The 23,658-nt window shown below is 38.0% G+C and overlaps 1 protein-coding gene across 2 annotated transcripts in view; it reads left to right on the plus strand.

Annotated features, from left to right (window-relative positions):
- Window positions 1-206: 206 nt before the first annotated feature.
- Window positions 207-23,658, plus strand: part of BRWD1 (bromodomain and WD repeat domain containing 1) — a 60,469-nt gene continuing 37,017 nt past the window's right edge. Inside the window, exons 1-20 of one of the 2 annotated variants that reach the window (XM_063345375.1) lie at window positions 207-578; window positions 763-821; window positions 1,032-1,061; window positions 1,261-1,320; window positions 4,526-4,676; window positions 5,927-6,025; window positions 6,592-6,752; window positions 7,355-7,576; window positions 9,504-9,604; window positions 11,194-11,264; window positions 12,410-12,510; window positions 14,399-14,439; window positions 15,642-15,740; window positions 17,140-17,290; window positions 17,880-18,014; window positions 19,410-19,538; window positions 20,787-21,012; window positions 21,442-21,627; window positions 22,365-22,548; window positions 23,393-23,483. In XM_063345375.1, the coding sequence (XP_063201445.1) occupies window positions 512-578; window positions 763-821; window positions 1,032-1,061; window positions 1,261-1,320; window positions 4,526-4,676; window positions 5,927-6,025; window positions 6,592-6,752; window positions 7,355-7,576; window positions 9,504-9,604; window positions 11,194-11,264; window positions 12,410-12,510; window positions 14,399-14,439; window positions 15,642-15,740; window positions 17,140-17,290; window positions 17,880-18,014; window positions 19,410-19,538; window positions 20,787-21,012; window positions 21,442-21,627; window positions 22,365-22,548; window positions 23,393-23,483 (2,364 nt within the window). In that variant the 5' untranslated portion in view covers window positions 207-511. The remainder of the gene's footprint in view (window positions 579-762; window positions 822-1,031; window positions 1,062-1,260; window positions 1,321-4,525; window positions 4,677-5,926; window positions 6,026-6,591; window positions 6,753-7,354; window positions 7,577-9,503; window positions 9,605-11,193; window positions 11,265-12,409; window positions 12,511-14,398; window positions 14,440-15,641; window positions 15,741-17,139; window positions 17,291-17,879; window positions 18,015-19,409; window positions 19,539-20,786; window positions 21,013-21,441; window positions 21,628-22,364; window positions 22,549-23,392; window positions 23,484-23,658) is intronic. The other variant, XM_063345365.1, reaches the window with a different exon arrangement.

The raw sequence follows: 23,658 nt of genomic DNA on the forward strand, positions 1-23,658 counted from the left end.
CGCGTATCTTCCGCGGCCACACGCCCAACCCCTCCCCTCGCCTCCCCGCCGGTCCCCGCGCGCTCGGGACGGGGACTACTTTTTCCGCCCCCTTCCCCGCCCTCCCCCGGAGGCGTGGCCGGCGCAGGTGACAGAGGCGGTAGCGCGGCCTGTCGCGCGGCAGTGGCAGTGCTGAGGCTGCGCTAGCGCGGGGGAGGGGAGGAGACCCGGAGCGCGAGCGCGATCCCGATTCCGGCGGGGGGGGCGGGGGCGGCTCGCTCCCGCGCGCGGAGGGAGGGAGGGAGGGGAGGGGGAAGGGGGGGGTGGTTGGCTGGCGGTTGGCGGTGGGGGAGGGGCGGCGCTGACAGGGCTATGTCGAGCCGGGCCCTGCCTGCCCCAGCCGCTGCCTGAGCCCCTAATCCCTGCCCGGGCAGCAACGGCCGCCGCCGCCGCCAGCGGCGATTGTGCCGAGAGACGAGAAAGCGAGGGAGGGAGGGAGCCAGCGAGCGGCGGCCGCCGGGCCCGGGCCGCCATGGCTGAGCCCCCGGCCTCTTCCAACTCCGGTGGCGGCAGCGTGTCCCTGCCGCTCATTGAATCAGGTAAAACCGCCGGGGCGCGAGCGGCGGCGGGCCAGGGCGAGAGCTACCGCCGGTGCCGCCGCCGCTCCCTGCCGCCATCTTCCTGACCGCGGTGATGAATTGCAGTCACCCCGGGGGCTCCCCCCGCCCCAGCTGGCCCCGGACTCATCCCCCCCCCTCCCGTCTCTCCCCGTGTCTCTTGCAGAGCTCTACTTCCTCATAGCTCGGTTTCTGACCACCGGCCCCTGCAGGAGAGCGCTGAAGGTGAGTTACTGGGGCGCCGCACGCTTCACCTGGGCGCACCGGCTCGCACCCCTCGGCCATTCGCTGCCGCAAAGAGGATTGAAGGGGAGGTGTGAACAGCCGGTGTCGTCCCCCCCTCCCCCGCCCGAGCCCTTGTGCGGCAGCAGCCGCTTGAGAAACCGGAGGCTTGCTGGTCCCTAACTCTGTATTTTTTTCCCCTTTTCTCTGCAGGTGCTGGTGCAGGAGCTGGAACAGTATCAGGTCGGTGTGGGCTCAGATGAAATCATCTCTCTTGCTGTAGTCAAAAGTTTCCTTTACTTTATAAGTCATTGAAGTTTCTTCCACTCTGCTGTCTCAACTTTTTTCCCTCAACACACATTGTTTTGGATGTGTTCTAGTCCTCTTTCCCCTTTAACGACTCAGTTTTCTTTTTGTTTGTTTTTTTTTCCCCTCCATTTAGTTGCTTCCTAAAAGGTTGGATTGGCAAGGAAATGAGCATTACAGAAGTTACGAAGAATTGGTGAGACCTTTTTTTTTCTTTAAAACTTTTAATTAGGATGATAACATTGATGTTAGACCCTTTACCTTTAAAAGTAGGCCTAAAGCTTTACCTTCCAGTTTCATTCCAGCTCTGTTAAGGCATTGGTGTTATTTTGGAAAGGGCCTTTAATTTCTTTACATTAGACTAACAAAAACACAAGTGGTGTTTTAAATTGAGGATATTGTTTACATAGCAGAGGTGGAGCTTGGCGTTGTGCATTGGTATATGCCACTGCCTACATATAGGGAAGAACCAATCTGAAGCAAGGTTTCATTTCAGAGTTTCACGAGCAAGTTTGTTAAGCGCGTTTTGATTTGATGGTATTTATTTTCTGGTTGGCTTCCTTCATCCGTCCCTTTCAACAGATTAGGAAATGAAATCGCTGTTCCGAAATCAAGGGTTGGCAGTTCTGGTGCCTATGAGTATGCTCTTTATCTCTGGCTACTTACTGGTCATAGCTTTGTTTCAAAATATTAGAAAGATATAAGTGATCTCTCAACAGCGTGTGCTTTGTGCCTTCTGTGACTGATGTTGTTTGCTCTAAATGTTTTAACTTCTATCCATTTCAGAATGGAAAGCTGTCTTTCTCTAGGTGTTTTGTTTTATTGCTTCTTAAGTGGCAAAGTGTATTTGGCAGTTGAATCTTATGAAGTGATGGTCTGGCAGTGCATGCCCAGTGTGGTTTTATCCTGCTTTATTGTAGTTGATCTTGTTTTCTTTAAACAAATGTTTATTCTTGCTTTTCCCCCCCCCCCTAAGATTCATTCATTCCAGGTTAATTGACTGGCTTCTTCCTTAGACATCAGTTTGTGTATTGTTACAGCTAAATCTCCTTGTGCCTCATGTGTAACACTTGAAGATCTCAGAATCATATTTTCATAGAGAAGGAATGAAATTTTGTTTAAAACATTTTCTTAATTATTTGAGTGCTGCTTAAAATGATAAACTGGATTACATTTCTTCTACTTGTCAGTGTGGTCAGTTGAGCAAATGAGATTTTAAATTAATGCTTTAAGTCACTAAAAAGCCTAGTCTTGCTAAACAGGAATACTTTCAAGCTCTGACTTGAATTTAGCAAACATGAAAGTAGTATTAAGTTCAAAAAGGATTGTTTGGGGTTTGTTGTTTGTTTGTTTGTTTGTTTTTTTACCCCAGTTCTTATGACAAAAAGTGGTGGTATTGGGGATGTCACGTGTGGATTCTTCTGACTTAAGCACAGGGTTTTTTTAAGCTGTATTTATTATGCATATGCAGTTGTCAGATTAATTCTTTAATATGTGCTGCTTCTGCATCTTTTTCCTACACAATTTAAAATAAATCTCTACACAGGGTAATAGTATTTCAGAATATCCAAATTAATCTTCTGAAGGTTTTAGTTTCTGCTTTTGGGGGGCTTTGGGAACCTGTTGTCCCACTGCTCTCACTCTGAATTTTCAGAGACCACAGACAAATGCAATCATGTAGTGCAATTCTTTCTTTTCCTCTCTGCTCATCATGGAATTGGAATAAGACTTTAAAATAACTGTTCCATCCAAAATCTGAGTAAAACTACTTAAAAAGGAAATTAATTGCAAGGTTTTGTATGCATGCTTCTACTAGGGATTGCATTTGGAATATATACTTCCTGATGATGGCATGCAAACAAAATGGTTTATAATGCTTGGCGTAAACTATGCTGAGCTTTCTGTCCTTAATGTCATGGCTGGTACTGCTCTATACCAACCGGAGGCAAAATTTATAAAGTAATGATGAAAAAGTGCATTTTGTAATCTTTGGACTACCAAATACATTTCTCACAGTCAACCTTAAGCATTTGATGACCTGATTTGCTTTGATATATTTGTCTGTGTGGTAATGTTAACTATTTTACTGATAATACCACCTCCCCTTCCCCCCTAGGAATACAACCTATACCCCCGCAAGCTTTATACATTACTTCTGTTTTTATTATTAAACCAAGTATTAGGTTGTGGCTTAAATCATATGTTCTCAATACTCACTGTGCATTTGGGCAACTTTTTGTCAAACAGATCTTAGGTGACAGCATGTGGTATTTTTATTCCCACTGTTCTGATGATGAGATCAGCCTTGCCGGGACTTCCCTCATCTAAATTCAGTCAGTAGGCTCAGGCAATAGCATCATAAGCATGAGCTAGTTCTGCCTGTGTTCTGAGCTACGTGGGCCAGAGGCCGCATACCTGTGTTGGTGTGGCCCTCTGCCTCTCCTGAGTGTATTGGCTGGGAATAGTCTGGCTGCTGAAGTAGCAGTGTGGCTTCTGGGACTAACTGGTTTTTACGTGGCCGGATCAGAGAGTGGAGTAAGCATGGGGCTGTTTGTGCCTGCTGATTCAGACCTTCCCAATAGTTTAAATTCATGATTCTGATGGTTTGGTTTACTCAAGTCTGTGTAAACTCTACTTTGCATATTTAACTTCTGCATTATTGTGATTGACTTCATAGTAAAATAAGGATTTCTTTTATTGTACTCCCAGAAAGAAGGGGGGCAAAAGTACTCAAAAACCACACGCATCTGTTCTTGACTGAGACGTCTGAGTGTGTGTGTGGGTGTATTTTTTTTAGATTGTTAGATGTAGATAGTATGGGATCCTTCCTGGATGGATGGATGGCTGTTTTGATCCTTTTGGTTTAAGGAAGTAGGGCAGTCCTATGCTATGTAGTACTGGTTCTTCAAGGAAGCTATTTCCAGAGAGATTGTACTTAAACCTATTAGTTTGCAGTTTACTGAACGAGTACCATGCGACTGAAGTACTAGTTGCCTAAATTCTTGTGCTTGATTACAATAAAATTCTCCATGATCTTGAGTTATGAGGGTTTGAATTTTGTTTATTATTTTAAATAAAAATAATTGGGTGAATTAGGCAAAGACACTCACTGTAAGGTGGTGCACAAATGGGTGCTGTAGGTGTGAATATTGCAGGCTTTCAGTAGTAAAATACTGATGTGCAGTAAGTAATTTTACTGCAGTGATTTTTACTACAATTCTCGTTCTTGGAGCGTACTTGCTGAATTTACAAGACCAGACCTTAACAGAACTGATTTTGTTTTGTAAGTTGAACTTTAGAATATTTAAACAACGTTTAATATGCCTGTGAATATTGATGCTTTTAGATTTGTCTGTTCTGGATGTACCATATACATTTTTAAAACTTAAAATTTCTCTCAGGTGCTGTCCAACAAGCATGTGGCTCCGGACCATTTGTTACAAATTTGCAAGCGTATTGGCCCTATACTGGATAAGGAGATACCACCCAGCATTTCGAGAGTGAATTCCTTACTTGGTGCAGGGAGACAGTCATTGTTACGTACAGCAAAAGGTATGGTTTGTTTGTTATTTGAAATGGATTTGATACATTTTCATAAGCATATGCTGAAGACTTTTGGAATACTTGAAAGTGGTGAGCTTTCACCAAAATTGACCCCCGCTTCTTCCGTACTGTGTTTAATCAACTAAAACACCAGTGATCTTTGTATTAATATTATACCTATATATTGATTTATGTGAAGAGAAGGTTTTCAGTTGCATCAGAAGAATCACTCTGAGTGCTGAGGCTGGCCAGTTTTCAGTGTTACTGCAATATAATGAATCATCAGGACACAGGTGCTACTAACATCTCCCGACACTCCCAGCAGTGTGTTGGTTTTGAATGCGGTAGCTGTTTTACTCTGTTCCATACAAATGTCAGACAGTAGCACCAGTTTTCTGAAAGTTTTCTTGGTTAACGCAAATGGCATCAAAATTAGTACTTGTGAATTCTGTACATGTGCAGGAAGAACGTCCTTGCCCGTAACTTAAAGGGAATGGTTAGCAATGCGTAAGCATGTTATTTGATAGACTAGATCTTAGCTTTAGACTTATCTCTTTGAATGTCTCTGGGAGGAGGGCGTTCATGTGTTTGTATGAAGTTCTGTTGGGTAGCTAGGTGCTGTGATGTGGAACTGGTTTATGGGATACTATTGTGTTTTCAGTTATCTGTCCTAACCACTTTAAAGGATGCACAGTGAATAACAGTGTCTGTTCTACCCTGAAAATCAGGATTCAATTATTTCAGCATGAGTGTGTCAAAATGACCGTCAGTGTGGGAATTTTTTTTTTAAGCATCACAGAATTGTCAGGTTGGAAGGGACCTCTTGAGATCATCTGGCTAAATAATTTTATACTAGTCAATATTCAATAAATGTAATATTTATGAATAAATATTAATGAAAATGTTACAACTCTTACATGCTTTACACCAAGAATAAGATAAAATCAGTTGAGAAGTTAGTCTTGTGTTACGTGAACTGCAGGGGCATCACCATTTAGGAGTAATTCCAAAGTTTAGTGATTGGTTGTGTTGGGATTTTTTTCTTCGTTCTGTTACTATATTAAATGGATTTTTCTCTCCTCTGATGCTACACTGTTCATGAAAAGTTTTGGGGCATTTGGTGTTCCTGTTTTTTCAGTTGTTTCAATGCTGTGTTTGGGACCACCTATAGATAGGTTTCTTACCGTGTTTTGGAACTGCAGCTCTTTGGGCATTTTTAACATGTACTTACGACAAACTTCAACCAATTGGTTTTCAAGATTGCAGGAACACTGTTTGGAAGGGCTCTGCATTTGCTGCTCTTCATAGAGGAAGACCTCCTGAAATTCCTGTGAACTATGGCACACCACCAAATCTTGGTAAGCTCCTCTCAACACTCATCACTGCTGCTGTGAGCATACGATGTGTATCTTGGTGCTGGCCTTGCTACAATGCTGAGAATTGCACCTCAGAACTGGATCTGGAGGCTTATCTGGAGAACTTCATATGACTTCACTGGGGTTACGTATTGGGTACAAAGGTCTGCTCTCAGCACTCATGAGGCAGTCGCCTCTAGATGACATCTTTTGCTTTTATAAAGACCTTGTATTAAGTAGAGAAACCTACAGAAAATAGAAATTATTCACCTTTGGATAGAAGGACTCCTGTATGATTTAAGGTATAGAAAGCCATGGCAAAATAAAGATAACGTTTAGCGCGTCTTATCTAGAGACTGAAGTTTTTATTGGAGCAAGTTTAAAATACTGTCTTGGTTTTGTACATCAAAAAAAATTGCAAATACAAAAAACCCTGACTTTATGATATATGAAAGTCGGTTCAATAAGTCCTTAAGTAATATATTAACGCAAGTTAAATAAAGTCATGTTTTAGAATAGACCTGTTTTAAACATCAGTGCGTTCATTCTTTGATTTCTTTGTATTCTAGTGGAAGTACATCGAGCAAAACAATTAACTGGATATGCAAAGTTCAGTACTTCATTTCCAGGAAGTATGTATCAGCATGTCAAGATGCATAGGCGGATTCTTGGCCATCTTTCTTCTGTATATTGTGTTGCATTCGATAGGACTGGACATAGAATATTTACTGTAAGTTGATGAAATAGATCCAAATCTGAATATAGTTCTAGATGTACACAAAGAATTTGAAATGCATATTATGCTAAAACTTCTGGAGGTCGATATGAGTAGTGTTAAAACATAGCTGATTATTGCCATGCTTAAGTAGAACAATTTGATGTAATTAAAGGTCTGAAGCATGTAAGAAATTGTATGTAATATGCTGGTCAGATGTTGACATTGATGTAGGAGTTTTATGCAGTGATGTAGTTCAGTGTTAAGCATGTTTCATATTTATAAAGTGGCAGAGGAGAGATTGCACGGTATTTTCATTGGCCCTTGCCTTTACTGTAAGGAATTCCCTCAAACTTATCCCAGGCTTTTTGCAGTATATGGTATAGATCTGTGATGACTGTGGTGTAATCCTGTACCGTAGGTGAACATTTTGGCTTTTTTAGTGTTGGTTGTATGACTTTATTTCTTTCAGCTGAAGTAGCATACAAAGTTTTAAATGTAAGTGTAATTTACCAAGCTGTGTAAAAGCTTAGTTAGGTTCTGTAAAGGAAACCTAAAACTTTTATCTCAAATGTCTTTGAAAATCCTCGCTGAGAGTAATAAATATTTCTTTCTAGGGCTCAGATGACTGTTTGGTAAAGATTTGGTCAACTCATAATGGCAGGTTATTTGCCACGTTACGAGGACATTCAGCAGAGATTTCCGATATGGCTGTCAATTATGAAAACACTATGATTGCAGCTGGAAGCTGTGATAAAATGATCAGAGTGTGGTGTCTGAGAACTTGTGCACCAGTTGCAGTCCTCCACGGACACACAGGGTCCATTACCTCATTACAGGTATGTTTTGTTAAGTGTTCCTACACACTGAAGCACAAGTAATGTAGATGGATTGTAAGAAGCAGTCAGTCCATGAAACTCCAGTTTCACTTGACAGCGTGGTATGGAAAGTTTGAAGGCATTTTAATCAAATAGTAGAAAACAAGAAATAGTTTGGGCAAAAATGCTGTTGCACCTGATTTGAAAAGTTAGGAGTCTGCTTTAGTAGTAGAATTTAGATTGATGGGACACCCTAAGATTATCTAGCTGTCATATTGGTAAGAAATAACCAGTTTCCTTATTTGCTTATTGAAATTGAGAAACATAGTTACATGAATGCTCTACACCAATACAGCATTCTACCTTTGTGTTATAACTTCTTGAAAAGGAAGATTAATACTTCATTTTCTGTTTGTGGAGAAAAGTACTTTGTGGTTGCTGTTACTAGGTTAAGAAGTAACTTGCCAAGTGTACATCTTACTTTTTTAATGTCCAAGTACAAGGAACTGATGTTCTGTTTCACATGAAGGCTGGCATGTGAATGGCAAGTAACTTTCACTGTGCCTGTTGCTGTGGTTTTCACATAACAGAAATTACTTCTGCGTGACTGCCTGTGGGAATATTAAAATCTGAACATTTAAATATTGTTGTCAAAAATTAGTCAAAACCACAGAAGAAACAGTGGGGTTTTTAACCACAGTTTAAAAAAAAAAAAAAAAGTTACTTGCCTCCCTGAAATTCCTGAGTATTTAACTGAAGATAGTGACAGGAATCTGTCTTGACTTAAGAAAGATCACTACTTGTAATATCTGAACTATTGGAACCAAAGAGAATTTCTGGGAAATATTGTGTTGTTCTGTTGTTTGTTACTGTAGACGTGATAGGCTGGTTTATGTGCATGAGTGTTCTGATTCACTATGATTTTTACAGCTACTGTGATATGGGCATTTGTCTTAATCTCAAAAATATAAGTTATTTCAAAAGTGCAAAGATGTTCAGTGTAATATGTTCTGCATTTAAATTGGAAGGCGTTGTGATACTTTAGGTGCTATTGGTAGTCCTTTGCATTTAGTTATGTTTTGGCCTTTGTAATTCCTTATTTAACAGTTAAACTAGTACCTCATTATCCAGATTTGCTGTGTTTTTCAATGAGACAAACAGGCTTACGTTGAGGGGTGAAGCATGGCTACCTGCCAGCTTGTGAAGTTCAGTACAAAATAATAATTTTGCAGTTTTCTGAAAATGATGCCTCCAAGAGTAATCTTTGTATTTGCAGAGTTTGTGGCATTCATTGCATTTTTTTAATTTCTTTGTTTTTTAATGGCAAAACACTTATTCATGGTGTTGCTTTTGTTGTAGTCTTGTGGATTTTTTTTGTTTGTTTATGCATTCTTAATAATACTATAATTGCAATATGTACAATTTATGTGGCTGTTTCTAATGGTAGTAGTAGTAATTAACTTGTGTTCTGTAAAGTTTTCTGAAGGGTATCTCTGTGCATAACAATAAACTCATGTCTTAAAGAAGTATGTGTGAGGACTTCCTATAAATTTATATGTGATGCTGGGTTACACATACTCAGGCTATCTCATAACTGATGCTCTGCTTAATTATAGAATTTAAAAAGTACGCATGTCTGGAGAAACTTACTCCCTTTTTTTTAACTGCTTTTTAGTGAATGATTGTGGTTAGTTAAGACTTCAAAAACAAAGCAGTGAATTAATTGGTTTTATGTAATGCAATAATTGAAACATAGACCTCATACTTTTAAAGTGTAGGAGGTATTATTTTGTAAATGTTAAAAATAGCAGTTATCAACAACTGCTTTAGCAGTTTTAGTGAAAAATACAAAGTAAATGAAGGCTTTATGTGAACATATTTAGAAGTTCATAAACACTTCTTTAATATCTCTGTTTGGATGTGTCTGATTTTACTTTCTTCTTTTTAGTTTAGTCCAATGGTGAAAGGCTCCATGCGATACATGGTCTCTACTGGTGCAGATGGAACTGTTTGCTTTTGGCAATGGGATACGGATTCCATGAAATTCAAGTATGTAAATGCATTGCTGATTAACTCTATGCTATACTGTGCTTGATAAATACAAGTCGACTGCTTTTAACTAGCTAAAAAAAATTGAGGTTTTGTGATAATAAAAATGTTGTTGACATTATCTATTACATAATTATTTTAAAGCGTTTTAAAAAAAATTTTAAATTTACAAAAAGGATTTATAAATCCTTTACAAATTGATATTATTCCGTTTTCCTGGGAGATTAGTTGTGAAATATATTAACTTCTTACTGCACTAACTTCTTACTGCACTAAAAGTACAAATGTAGGACAACTGGAATTGCTGCCATAAATATGTTGGAGCAGTAAAATAAAGCTTTTTGTTTGTGTTGAGTTTTCAATGGTCCTGTAGTTTCAGGATGTCTCTTACAGAACTTGCATGCTGAGTATGTTCAGGATAGTTTTTAATTGTTCTCTATGTGATTGCTGTATATTTGTACAAAAAGAAAATTAGGTGATTACTGGGAAGAAGAGATTTGGGATGATCAGTCTGTATCTCATATTGTGGCATATAATGGTAGTTGGTATAAAATGGTCCATTTTACGTTAGAGTAGCTATTTTAGAAAAAAATCATTACTTTAGAAAGCAGACGACTGTTGTGCTTTTTAATTCAACTTGTGATCTTAAGGTAGTAGAATTGCAGCAAAAACTATCAAAATTGTACTTTCATCTGAAGAATCTTTTAGGGCTGTAAGTTATAGTGGGGGAACGTTCAAACTGGATCCTTAATTCGCCTTCTAAAATTAATTTAGAGGACATTGTTTAAATTAGTTTAAGGATGGACTTGAGTTGGTTTAAGCATTGGTAGGTTTCAAAGCAGCATTCTTAGGATATGAATCTCTGTAGTGTGTATCATACAAACATGAGAAATATTCTTATACTGAAGGTCTTAACATTTCCTTTGATAAGCAGAAAACACTTGAACAGAAAAGCAGTAGAATGAGTAGAAACCTATAATGCTTGTAAGTGGTATGGTTTGCTGGATTTCTCCTTAATGTAGTTCTTAGTAGCTACTTTCTGTGAGATTATGGTGATGTCAGCTGGAAGAGTGTGTGCATGACTTGCAGAACAGGAAAGCAGTCTTTTAAATCACTGTGTGCACAGCGTTGCAAAACTCTTATGTACTTCTGTAAAATCTTACGGTTTTGTACAGCATTCTGTAGTAATGGCGTTTGGTAGGCCTTTTTTCATGTACTGTTGGTGGTTTGTAATGTGAGGGCAAGAGTTCAGTATTTCGTGGATGTGTTGTGGAGGGGGTAAATCATACTTACTGAAGGATAAAAGAGAATAAATGTTCTTTGGCATATCATGTTATCCTTGCTAGGTGATAGCAGAAAAAGTCAAGCTGTGTGGGCTTTGAGCATCATTTGTGTATATGTGTACAGTAATTTTTAAAACTAAACCTTATCGTTTATCCTCCAGCACAAGACTTGCAGATGTTACTGTACGTATTTAAGAAGCACCTGTAATATAGATGTTTGAAGAAACGTACCTTTATGTTTTGAAATGTTGATAAAAGCCAAGTTTTGTGTGGCATGTCCTGTTTCAAACATCTTTTCTTTTTAAGCAATCGGCCAGTGAAATTCACAGAGAAACCTAGACCAGGGGTTCAGATGCTTTGTTCTTCATTCAGTGTGGGTAAGTCCCATACAGATTGAGGTTAGCATTGTGATTTCTCTTCTTTCCTCATTAGTAGTTACTATAATACTCTGTTTGTGACAGCTTTAAAATACACAAAACCAGCAGCTGTGTAGTAAGTAATTGTATATATGTGTGTTAGCCTATGACATAATAAAGCAATGTGACTTGCCTCAGCTAACAGTGAAAGACTGTTGAACTAGGTGATACTGTTTTCCTTTTGCCATTGGTGATTTTACAGAAGTAAAAGTCCCCTGATGCTCGTTTACTTTTTATCCATCTTTACTGAATTTTTATTTTTGTTTAATCCCTTAGTATAATGTCAAGGATTTGCAAAATTAGCTTCTTAAGATACCACAGTCAACAGCAGTGGAAGTGGTTACTGCCAATAGCAGGAGATCCTGATTCTGTGCCAGCTGTATGCAGGGATAGTCACAAAGTTCCCTTCTTTCTTAAGAATCCACAAATGAATCTATAAATCTGCTTCACTCCTGGCTTTTAGTCTTCTTTAATTCTCATCATGTAGGTGACTTGTGGGAAAGGTTGCTGGTACCAGATAGCATGAACGTTAGAAGAAACTAGGGAATTTCAGAAATAAAATACAAATCAAAGTGTAGCTTGTTAACATTGGTCAGGATACAGCCTTGGGTTGTGTTTGTGTGGGTTTTTTGACAGCATTTACAGGTATCAAGAGGCAGATGTTAGTATTGCTGCCACCACAGCTAAATACTGGTGTACTTATACTGGTTTACTTAATGCTTCTGCCTGGGTTTGAAGCAATTCACGTGCCGCAAATGAGACATATGCTACAATGAAAGAGTCATCTAGATAATTCTGATGATGACTAGCCATATTCCCCATAACTGAAGGCTTCTGTGTGCAATTAGTAGTGTTAGATGTTTCATCATTCCCCTACTTACATATTTAAAAATCTTTATAACACTGAGTATGACTATTTTTACTATGGCTTTCTGGGGCAAGAGAAGGATTTCCTTTCACATCTGTATGTCAGTGGAAAAGCATAAAAAATGTGACACTCTTCAGATGATTTTTTTTTTTTTAAACTAGGCATCTGAGAAATGTTGGTGATCTGTTTTAATTTCTTATACAGTAGCTTAATTATTGCTTGATTTTTTTTTTTACAGGTGGTATGTTTTTAGCAACTGGCAGCACTGACCATGTCATCAGGATGTATTTTTTTGGCTCTGAAACACCTGAGAAAATAGCTGAATTGGAAAGTCATGCTGTAAGTAAGATTGTTAAAGCTAATAATTAGTTACTTCAAGCAGCGTTGAAGTTGCAAGTTAATGTTGTTAGTGGGTTTGTAGCAATGTTCTTTTATTGAATATTTTTTAGAACTTATGCAGAATTTCAGTCAGTCATCTCAGTGTGGCTTGACCATTTTAAAGGCTGGAATATATAAAGATGATATTTGGAATTCTGTCTTTTCAACTGGATGTCATACATTTCTCTAATTTTGAAGTGTGTGGTTTGCTCATTTGCAAGTGTGCCTAGCCACCCACACATTATGTGCTGTATAGAGGAAGTAGAAAGGCTGAGAATGTGGATTTCCTTACTCAAGTTATTTACCATTTGACACCTTTTGTGTTCGTCATGGTTTTGGCCGGATTGGCCAATCAGAATGACAGATGGCCCCTTCCCCCTACCCTCCCCCCCACCCCCCCAAAGAGAGGAGAAGAAGAGATAGAGAGATTTACGAGTTTAGAAAAAGAACTGAACTACTCTAATGAAAATCACAATAAATAAGGAAATAATAATAATAATTATTAAAAAAAAAGGTATGCAATATATACAAAATCATATCCAGCTCCCAGGATGACGATCGCGTCACCAGCAGACACAGGGAAAGTCCCAGACTGGAGTCAGTGACGGGCAGGAGCAGGATTCCGGATCTGGAGTCAGGAATGCTCGGATCGGGATCAAAAGCAGACGAGACGAACAGACAGGGTCCTGCTCGGATGTCAGCCACTGAAGAAAGAGAGCTGACCTTTTGATCCCTTAACTTTTATAGTGAGCATGATGCATATGGGATGGAATACCCTGTTGGTCAGTTTTGGGTCACCTGTCCCGTCTGCTCCTCCCTGCAGGTGGGACCCCTCTGCGCTTCTCCGCTTCTGACCCTCTAACGGGGCAGATAGCGAAGTTAGCTGATCTTCGTTGTTACAGCAATAAGTATAAGCAAGAGGCTCTGTGCGTACCATTCCTTGGTATAATCAGGTCTTATCACTCTGAGAGTGAACACTTTCTGAACAATATGCTGTTAATTGCAGAGTTTAGTCAGTTAGAAGAGGCCCAGCTAAAAAGTAAGACTACAAAACACAAGATTGGTTCTGCTTTACCTCAAACCAGGACAGTGTTAAATCTTTAAATGGAATTGAGTTTCCAGAATTTTACTTCTGTTCATCTTGACCTTTATTCACATCTTCGGTGGCTGTGCAGGCTACTTTGTACTTCCTAAGTAATAAGTCAGCTTGCCGATTTAGTGTTGTTTTCGCACGTGGTTTATGTAATGCGTGATGTCTGTCTTTGCTTGCATTCTTGGTGTAACTGGTACCTCTTCGGAAAAGAACTTCTTAGCTAAAATACTCTCATTTTTTATTTGTGTACCTTAGTCTAGCAGGCTCTGTCTTCTAAGGAATCTAACAGAAACTTGCCTTACGTTCATGTGCTGAAGGTTGAGTCACTTTTCCAGCACTTGATGCACAAAGAATCTTTAGTTTTACTGTAGAGAATTTAGATTTAGTTGAACCCTTAATGCTCTTTCAAGGGCAGGTCTTAAAATACTCATCTTCATTTTGTTTGCCTTAATATGTTTTCTCTAATACTGAATCTGACTTTAAGCATTTATGTTACAGTGATAAAGCTTGATCAATACATATTTTGTATGTAGGGAAGACTCAGTTATGAAGACAAACTGATCTGAGTGTGCTATCTAGTTTTCCTGTAATTTTTATTGTGATAAAAATGAATAACTAATTGTATATTTCTTTACTGAAGAAATTATACAATACGTAGGTTTTTTTCATTGTTTCAGATTTTACTAAGCTCACATTTGTCAAAACCATATTTCCTGTTTAAAAGCATAATTTCTAACAAACTACTTTTTCTTACAGGACAAAGTTGACAGCATTCAGTTTTCTAACAGTGGTGACAGGTAGGTTGAAAGATGCTCAAATGTTAACAAACAATACGTTATTTTTGAATTTAGAATATGTTATTGTTCTCATCTGGAGGTTTCCAGTAAGAAAATTGCATTTGTAAAACTTCACCTATACTTCCAATACAGAGTGGAGTAAAAATTGATCTCTGATTGGCCTATCACTAACGAAGATACAGATTTTATCCTTCAGGGTAGACCCACATCTGCAACCATAAGTTGCAACTTTTTTTTTTTTTCCCCTCTTCTTGAAAGCCAGATAACTGTGACGGAGAACAATAATAATGTACATACAATTTGGAAGTTGTAGTTGTCTTCCTTTTAAAAGTGTTTTTCTGCAATTATACTTGTCTTTGGGGCCATCATGTTGCACTGGTCTATCTGTGCTGCTTGTATGGGTTACTTTTTAAGGCAGTACCAAAGAAAAAAGAGGCAAAACTGCTCTTTTGCTTGGTGATGCTTTCTATGGAAGGTATTGAAGATTATAATTATTATTAAAGTTAATCACAGCAAATTAGCGCACAGTCATGATATACCTGCATGCAAACTCTTTCTGTGGGAGGTATGTCAACTGTCTTTCTCAGGATTGTGATTAACGGACTAGGGAGATTATTTTTGGATGTCTTGCACCCATGTGTTTCTTTCAGTTCCTCTCTTCAGGAATTTCCGTTCTGCTGCATTGATAGTTCAGCAGTTCATGAAATGGAAGCCTGAACTGCCATGGTTTACAGCTTGGTATCTTAAAGTAAACCAGTGGTGGTCTTCTCTTTTATACGCAGTTGTGGGTGGGAACATCTCAGGCTTTGCTGTGCTGATACATTCTTTCCTCTACTTCGGTATTTGATATTCTACAATTTCAGAATGCTTTACTTAATATACTTCATTAAAGTATTGTAATTGAAAAGGAGTTGGGGATGAAGTTGTGAATTGAGTCTAACTGTGGAACTTGCTTCTCTGTTCTATGTGTTTTGACAAATTTATTCAGTTTTTCAGTTCAGAAAAACTCTCTTTCCTGGGATTCTGGAAAGAAAGTTAATGGTCAGGTAACTGTAAATAATTCCCTTGCACACAAATTGAAGATTTCACTTCTATCAGTCTTTCGTTGTAATGTTTTAAATTGTGGTGGCGTGTAACTCTGAATATACTTAAAAGCAAATACTTTTGAAGGTGAATTAACTATCCTTTAAAACTTCTTCAAGGTTCATAAGTGGCAGTAGAGATGGAACAGCTCGAATCTGGCGTTTTGAGCAAGCAGAATGGAGGAGTATTTTGTTGGATATGTCCGATCGATTACCAGGGTAGGTGAAGTGTTGTCTTTTTTTCATCTGTTATGTGAAGTCCGATAGTTTGAACCACAAGCACACTTAACTTACAGTCAAACTAGAGCAAGCCTTAGCGATACTATGATCAAGCAGTGTGGTCTTTGGGGGGTGAAATGAGTGTTCTGGTGATGTAATAACTTGCTAAAATTTAGTCTGTGCTTGAAAAATGCATAAATACTTACACAGCTTTCAAACGTATGCTGTGCCAAATCAATTACATTTAATTTGTTAAGGAAAAAAGTTAACAGAAAGTGCAATAGATCCTCTCTATCTGGATTTTAGTCAGACATGTGCTATGTCACAGGACAAATGTTTTTAGATTAGTAAAAATAAGGTAGATGATAACCTCTTTCCAGGAGAGGTCAGGACAAAGGTAATAGGTGGGTTTCCTCAAGGACTGATCTTGCTGCCTATTTTCATTGATTCTTTTGTACTTTTAAAAAGTGCATCAATGAAATATGCTGGTGGCACACAGTTTGAATAGTGTTACGTAGTTCATCTGTAATGAAGATCAGGATGTTACACGGCATTCAGTAAACCTGAAGGATGGATGATTTAAAGCAGTACAACTTCTGTAGACCGAAATGCAGAAATGAATTTGTAGGTGATTAGACGAGGGGGGAAACAAACACAAAAAAACAAACCGTGGGTATACTAGTTGATTAGAGGGTGATTCCAAGCTCTTCTTGTGATACAGCCATGGGGGGGAAAAAAGTGATTTTACTAAGAAAGGATAAAGTATTAATATTTGAGATTTGACTGTGGCATCTCTCTGGATTAATATGTGCAATTGTAGTTATGTGTAATTGAGAAAGAGTCTTTGTAAGAGAGGCTACTAGTTGACATGGAATATAGGTAACTGTTAAGGTGTGTTTCAAAGAAAGCTTGTTTCTTCAGTTGACTAAGATGCTGAGAGGGAGCATTAGAGTATCCTATAAATGTATTTTTGCAGGGAAAATGAGAAAGTAGATTGAAGTTAATACAAAATATCTTTACTTATGTTGGGAATCAGAAAAAATGCTTAGTTAATGTAGAGGTTAGCCTCTGAAATAGTTTTTAGTTGGAAAGCTCTTGACTGTAAGGTGTCCATATTTTCAAAGGATTTATGTTAGGACTCTAATTGTAGAAGAGACAAGACTCTGAAAAAGGAAAGCCTTTTTGCCTTGCATCTCAAATGGGAAAGAGCTTATGTCCTATGAAATAAGTATGCTAGAAATCCATATTTGCTTTATAGCTGATTGCTACAAAAAGAATGAAGTTTATGGGCAAAGTTTCAAAACAAATTTAATTCTTAACTTTCCTTGTCTCATTATTAACATTAGATTGAAATGGGCTGATTAAGAGTATCTCATGTCTGTTCTACTCTTTAAAATAGTGACGCATGTTCAGAAGAAGACAAATTTATGAAGCCTAAAGTAACCATGATAGCTTGGAACCAAAATGATAACTATGTTGTTACGGCTGTGAATAATCATCTGCTCAAAGTGTGGAATTCCTGTACAGGACAATTGCTTCATGACTTGGTGGTATGTGACTTTACTTGCTTTTTGAAGTTGATGGTCTTCCTAGAATTGCAATGACATGTGCTTGTTGAGTTCATAATTAGATCTGACTTGTCTTGAAAGCTCTGTATGAATGATAAAGCAAGTGCAGTGTTCTTGAATTTTTTTTAAACAAAACTAGCTGCTTCCTCCTGCTTTTGAACAATCCTGTCCCTGGCTGCTGTGTTGAACTTGCCCCTCCTGTGGAATAAATTGAAGTTTTTGTGCAGTAACGTACTTGTCCACTGAATAGTTTGCTGTCTTTTGGCAAAAGTTCCATATTTCTAAACTTCTTGCTTGAATCTAGAAAATGATTAAATTTAGGGTGATAAAGTCTTTCTGGCTGCCTGGGGTTTTGCCCTACTTATGTGCTGCAGGTAGCAGTTGGGATAGATACGCTGTGGAATTTGTGAAAGTCCGTATATTTTTGGAGGCAGTTTCTAGGGGACTAATTTTCCAAAAGTCTGAGTGTGAGGAGAGGACAGTACAGTACTTTAGGCTCTACTGTAAATATCTTATTGATGTGGATTTATGTTCTCTTGTTTGCACGTAATGTGCGATTTTTAAATTCTAGGGGCATGCAGATGAAGTATTTGTCTTGGAGACCCATCCTTTTGATTCCAGGATAATGCTGTCTGCAGGTCATGATGGCAACATCTTTATCTGGGATATTACCAAAGGCACAAAAACAAAGCATTATTTTAACATGGTAAGACCATTTCTAAACTTCTGTGGTTTTTTTTCTCAACACACAGCAGTGTGTTCACATACTAGTTTAAGAAATTGTCCCCAGCACGTACAACCCCTGCATCTTTTAGGTGGGAAAAAACCACCAAAAACCAAGCAACCAAAACCCACCAAAAAATCCCAAACAAGCAAAACTTATGGCTCATGTTTTCTCTAGAGCTTTTAACTTTTGAATTTTTTGGTTATTGTAACTGTGGGTGGAATGTGACCAGGAGCCAGTTTTAACAGTTTTTACTGTGGCAGAAAAGGAGGGCCAGGATTGCCTCTCCTGTCTGCTTTCAGCTGCCCACTGAGAGAGACACTTCATTCTCCACCTTGAATAAGGTGCCTCTCATTGGACACTTTACTAAGCTGAGTCAGTTCACTAATCTACTGCAAAACTACTCCCTGTTTCCTTCCACTGCTACTTTCCTGTAGGGCTTCTGAGTTGAATTTGGTGAGGGAGGTTTTGACAAGTTCTGAGACAAGGAACATGAGCTGTAAGAATGTGCAGTTTGGTGTAAGGAATGTGAGGTACGGGGGAGCAGGGCAGGACATTACTTTCATCGCAGTCAGTGCCTGAGCTCTTCAGACTGCACCAGCTGATCAGGACTTTTCGGTCTGTGAGGTGGTGTGAATAGTTGACACCAGGGCTTTTCCACTCTTTGTTCCTAAAGATCTTCTTGCACCTCATTCATAGTAACAATTTTCCTTAATTGACATGAGGTGCCATCTAAAAGACTGAAAGGACCGTCATATCAGTAGTCTTATGGACAAATATTTGTACTCTCAACTGTCTTAAAAATGATATTATTACCGTAAGCATTAGTGGATTGGCTCAATTCTTCTCGAGAGCTCCTGTGACACTCACTCCATTTGACAGCTCATTATTAACACTTACAATAGGTTATTTTCTCCGAGACTTAAGTTATGATCCTGTGTTCATGTTAATTTTTTAATCTTTTTTTTTCCTGGTTACAATCAATAAGGAAATTATGTTTGTTTTTTTTTTTTTCTTTAGCTTTAAGATTCCCTGTGCTTTTCTTGAAAGTGGCTTAACAAAATCAGTATCTGTTAGCGGCAGTGTATTTTTAAGCAATATATTAACAGCTTAAAAACCTCAAAAAACTTTTTTTTTTTTCATAAGAGTAAGTTTCCATACCCTTTAATGCATCTTTTAAAACAGTGCAATTCGTGACTTAAATTTACATACCAAGGGGAAAAGAAACAAACTGAAGTAATGAGGTTTTTTGTGCTTTAATGGAGGTATATGAGGTGCATGACTGCTTTTGAGAGAGTAATGAATTTTTGATGCTGCGTTATTGTTTGCTCAAAAAAAATTGGTCAAACAGTCTTGAGTTTCTTTCCTTCAATGTAGATTGAAGGCCAAGGACACGGTGCTGTTTTTGACTGTAAATTTTCACCGGATGGGCAGCATTTTGCGTGTACAGATTCTCACGGGCATCTGTTGATATTTGGTTTTGGCTGTAGCAGACCTTATGAAAAGGTAAGTTCAACTTTTTATTAGAACTGTTTATTCGAGCTTCTAACTGCAATTAGATTAGTCACATTTATTCCTCTAAAACATCATATGATCTAAATATAACGGGTTCCTTGATGTCTGAGAGTTCTCTTCTGTGTATGGTCCTGTCACAGCAGAAACAACCAGTGTCTTAACATTCCCTTGAGAGTAGCTTCCCAAGAACTTTTCTGGAATACATTTTCATCTTCTAGGCAGCTAATTTGTGCGTTAATTGTTCAACCTCAAAATTACTTTTATTTCTGAAAATGGTTTATTGCACTACTGCCTAATAAACAAAAAAATAGACTGTTTGTATGTTAAGAATAACTTGCTGATTCATTTCAGTTATTAGAACTTACAGTTCTTTAGGCCTTTCCTTATACAAGCTTATTAAAATAAGCAAAAGTAAATATTTATCCAAAAACTGTATTTTGAAATGTTAGAAAAATGTGCATGGGATAAATGTTATGCTTTTTTGAATCTATCAGCCTTGTTCCCTTTTTGTTTTGATAAATACATGTGTTTCTGTCTTTTTCAAAATAGCTCTCAAAAGTGCAGTTCTGGCCTATGCTTTTCTTCACTTTCCCCCTCAATTTTTTTAAAGTTGCAATGGTAATTCCATGTTGGTAATTTTAAAGAACTGGTTTTTTTCTTGCTCTACATTCTTAGCTGAAATTGAAACTTAGTCTCTTCATCTTGCTCACTATTGCTGGGAGCAAAATTCTGACTGTGATCTAATACTTGTGTAACCGTTTTCCTTCAGCTGCATGGATTTAACAGGCTGGTTTAGTTGCAGAGAAATTTCTGCTGGATATTGCTTGATTAAGAAATAACTTTGAGAGCTTATGTTGAACTTAAGACAATTATTTCCTTGCATGGAAACCAAGGAAATGTTTCTTAATTGTGTGTGGGGAAAAAAATAGAATGATGTGTAAAATATTTTTAAATGTAAAGCAGTGCTTCTGCTTCAAGTTACCTCAGCTTACTGTTTTCTAAAAACATTTTGTTGCCTGCAAAAGCACTATCAAAAATCAAAGCGCTGCGACACCCATGCAGGTTAATTGTAGCTATGCATAACTTTTTTTATTTTATTTTTATTTATTTTTATTGGCAACTTGCCCTTTCTTTTACCCTTAAGGATTTTTTAGATATTTTAGCATCACTTGTTCTTCTCTGTTCTTTAGCATATTCTTTTCTTCAAATTGCTAACATAAAAACTTCATATCTTTCTAGATTCCTGATCAGATGTTCTTCCACACTGACTATCGGCCCCTTATTCGAGACTCTAACAATTACGTCCTAGATGAGCAGACTCAACAGGCTCCTCATCTCATGCCCCCTCCCTTCTTAGTAGATGTGGATGGAAACCCTCATCCAACAAAATATCAAAGATTGGTGCCAGGAAGAGAGAATTGTGCAGATGAACACTTGATTCCTCAACTTGGATATGTAGCAACAAGTAAGAACGGTATCGTTAAAGATCTACATCCAGAAATTAGAGTTACTGTAGTAATTCTGAATGAGAACAGAGTAGATATGACATAGGTGATTTAAAAATGCCATCGTTTTATGACATGCTAACTATCGTGTGTTTATGTTTATGTAAGGTCCCACAGTGAATATGATTTTAAACAAGAAAAAAAAAATAATCGGTTGTTCAAATGGACGTCTTAATTCTTATCTTTCCTGCAGGCACTGACATGCACAAACTGTGTTTGAATTGTAGACTCTGTAAATGTCTCATTTGGAATAAGCAATTGGAATAATTTTAAGAATGGTTTTCATTGTGTTTAGTTGTAGCACATGTCTCACTGATGTGAATAGTGAGATTAATTTGCTGTAGTCAGTTAACTGAATCCATTTGTTTTGTTTGTATTACACTTGCAAGGTGATGGAGAAGTGGTTGAACAAGTTATAGGCCAACAGACAGTTGATCAGGATGAACAAGGCTTGGAGCCCAGCATTCTTGATGACATGATTAGACAATTGCAACTACAACAAGATCAAAGAACAGGAGCCGATCAAGAATCTGCTTCAAGTGGCCCCCAAAATGGGGAAGGAACACCTAGAAGAGGTTAGTACTTTCTGATAAATTCTTAGGTAATTGTTTTGTCTCCATTTTTATTACACTGTATGAAATATTTCAAACTTTAATGTTGTTTGGGGGGGCTGAGATTCCCTTAACATAGTGATATCTGGTTAAGATCTTTTTATTCATTAACACTGCCACTTCTGTAATTCAGTTACAAAACAAAGCCTTTTGCTTTTCCTTTTAAAGAGCATTAATTATATTTCTTGTAGAGTGCTGCATATTTAGTAATATTTGTAGAGTACTCAACACTTACAGGAGCCACATTTATTCTCCTCTAAAGTTTGCAAAATTAGTATTTTACCATTATTCAAACTGGGTTCCCCTCTCCCTTCTTTACAGATTTAAACCAGACACTCTTCTGAATTGTGTCCTTGTAGTTTCAATTACATAAGCTCAGTTCCACAAAAAGTGCTTTGTAGAACGTCACTAGCCTTAGAGCTGCCTGAAATGTTTCAGAACACCACCTCTGTCACATTATACTTCCTTTGACTGTATTAAAATTGTAATAGAAATAACCATTTTAAAAGTACATGTGTAATCTCACTATATTTTCTACAAGACAGATAATTTCCTGAAGGTGATAACTAGTCATCAAGTCATATACTTAGAAACGTAGAGATAAAAATGTATAAAGTATTAATTTTTTATCTTGTAGTAAGAAGAAACAAGATTACAATTCTGTGTAGTCTGGAAAAAATGTTTTTGGTTGTATATTTTAGCTTTTAGAAGACCAAGTTTCGACATCCAGTCTCCTCCCAATATTGGTCTGCGACGTAGTGGGCAAGTTGAAGGTGTGCGTCAGATGCATCAGAATGCTCCACGGAGTCAGATGGCTACTGAGCGAGACCTGCAGGCTTGGAGACGAAGAGTTGTTGTACCAGAAATACCACCAAGCTTACTCAGGTCCGTAGACAGCTTACGGGGCTGCAGATACAACTAGAGAAAACACAACGTGTTGTTTTTTCTAAATCTAATGGTATTGGACCTAAGCTAAAATTGATACATGGTACAAATCAAAATAGTTCAGTCTGGTCATCTGTGCTTAAAAACTTTCAATTTTAAAGTCCATTGAACAAAAATAAGTGGAGGCTGCTCTAGTTTCATAGAGAATGATTCTCCCATATTTCAGTATTTAAAGTCAACTTAAAGGACAGCTGGATTACCTAGATTCTTTTGGTTTCCAAAATAAGGGGATATAGGTTAAATTTATTTACATTAAAGAGTTCAGAGAGATTGTGCTTTTGTGAGACTTTTGGGGGGTGATATGCTATGACCAGAATCAGAACTGGGCACTTGAAATACTAAAACAGTTGCCTTCAAAAGCACTATCAGTATGCATCTGTGAAAAGAAGAATTAATATTGATAGCTAAGTATTTCTTTTTAGTATGGTACAGCCGTATGTGCTGCCACATCTCTGAAATTTTTAGAAAGCTTTCCCAAAAAAGTTGTTGGGAGGTAGAATGATTGTAAAGAGAAAAATGTGGATTAAAAATGGGGCTGAGGAAGTTTATTTATATTCTGATATTTGGAAGGAAGACTTTCTTAATATCAATCTTCTTTACTCTACCTGGAAATGAGAGGACATACGTTACAGATGTTTGAGTAATAATAACGTCTGAAATTAATAATGTAAAGGAATTAGGTGTTAGGGTTTTTTAGATAGATCCTCCAAAGAGAATGGATCATACAACTTTTCAGCATTGTCAAAACAGATGTAGAATTAGATTTTCCGTTACTTTCTTGTAGGAAGCAGGAAGAATATCGAATTGCGAAAGGGGAGGAAGAGAGACATCTTTATGCAACAGAGAAGAAAAAGTCATTCGAGTCATTGGAAAAGGTATGCAGCAGCTTCAAGAAAATGGGCATGCCGTAACCAGGGATAAGTCATAGTTGAAAAAAATGGAAGCAGACATTTCTGAAGGGATGGTCTTCAAAGGTTTCTGCTGATTCAGCTTCCACTTATTGCAGGGCAAGGTTTGATTTATTTCTACGAATACCGAGAATTCTTTTTT

The sequence above is a fragment of the Chroicocephalus ridibundus genome, chromosome 1 (genome assembly GCF_963924245.1).
Source record: "Chroicocephalus ridibundus chromosome 1, bChrRid1.1, whole genome shotgun sequence".
NCBI classification, from domain to species: Eukaryota; Metazoa; Chordata; class Aves; order Charadriiformes; family Laridae; genus Chroicocephalus; species Chroicocephalus ridibundus.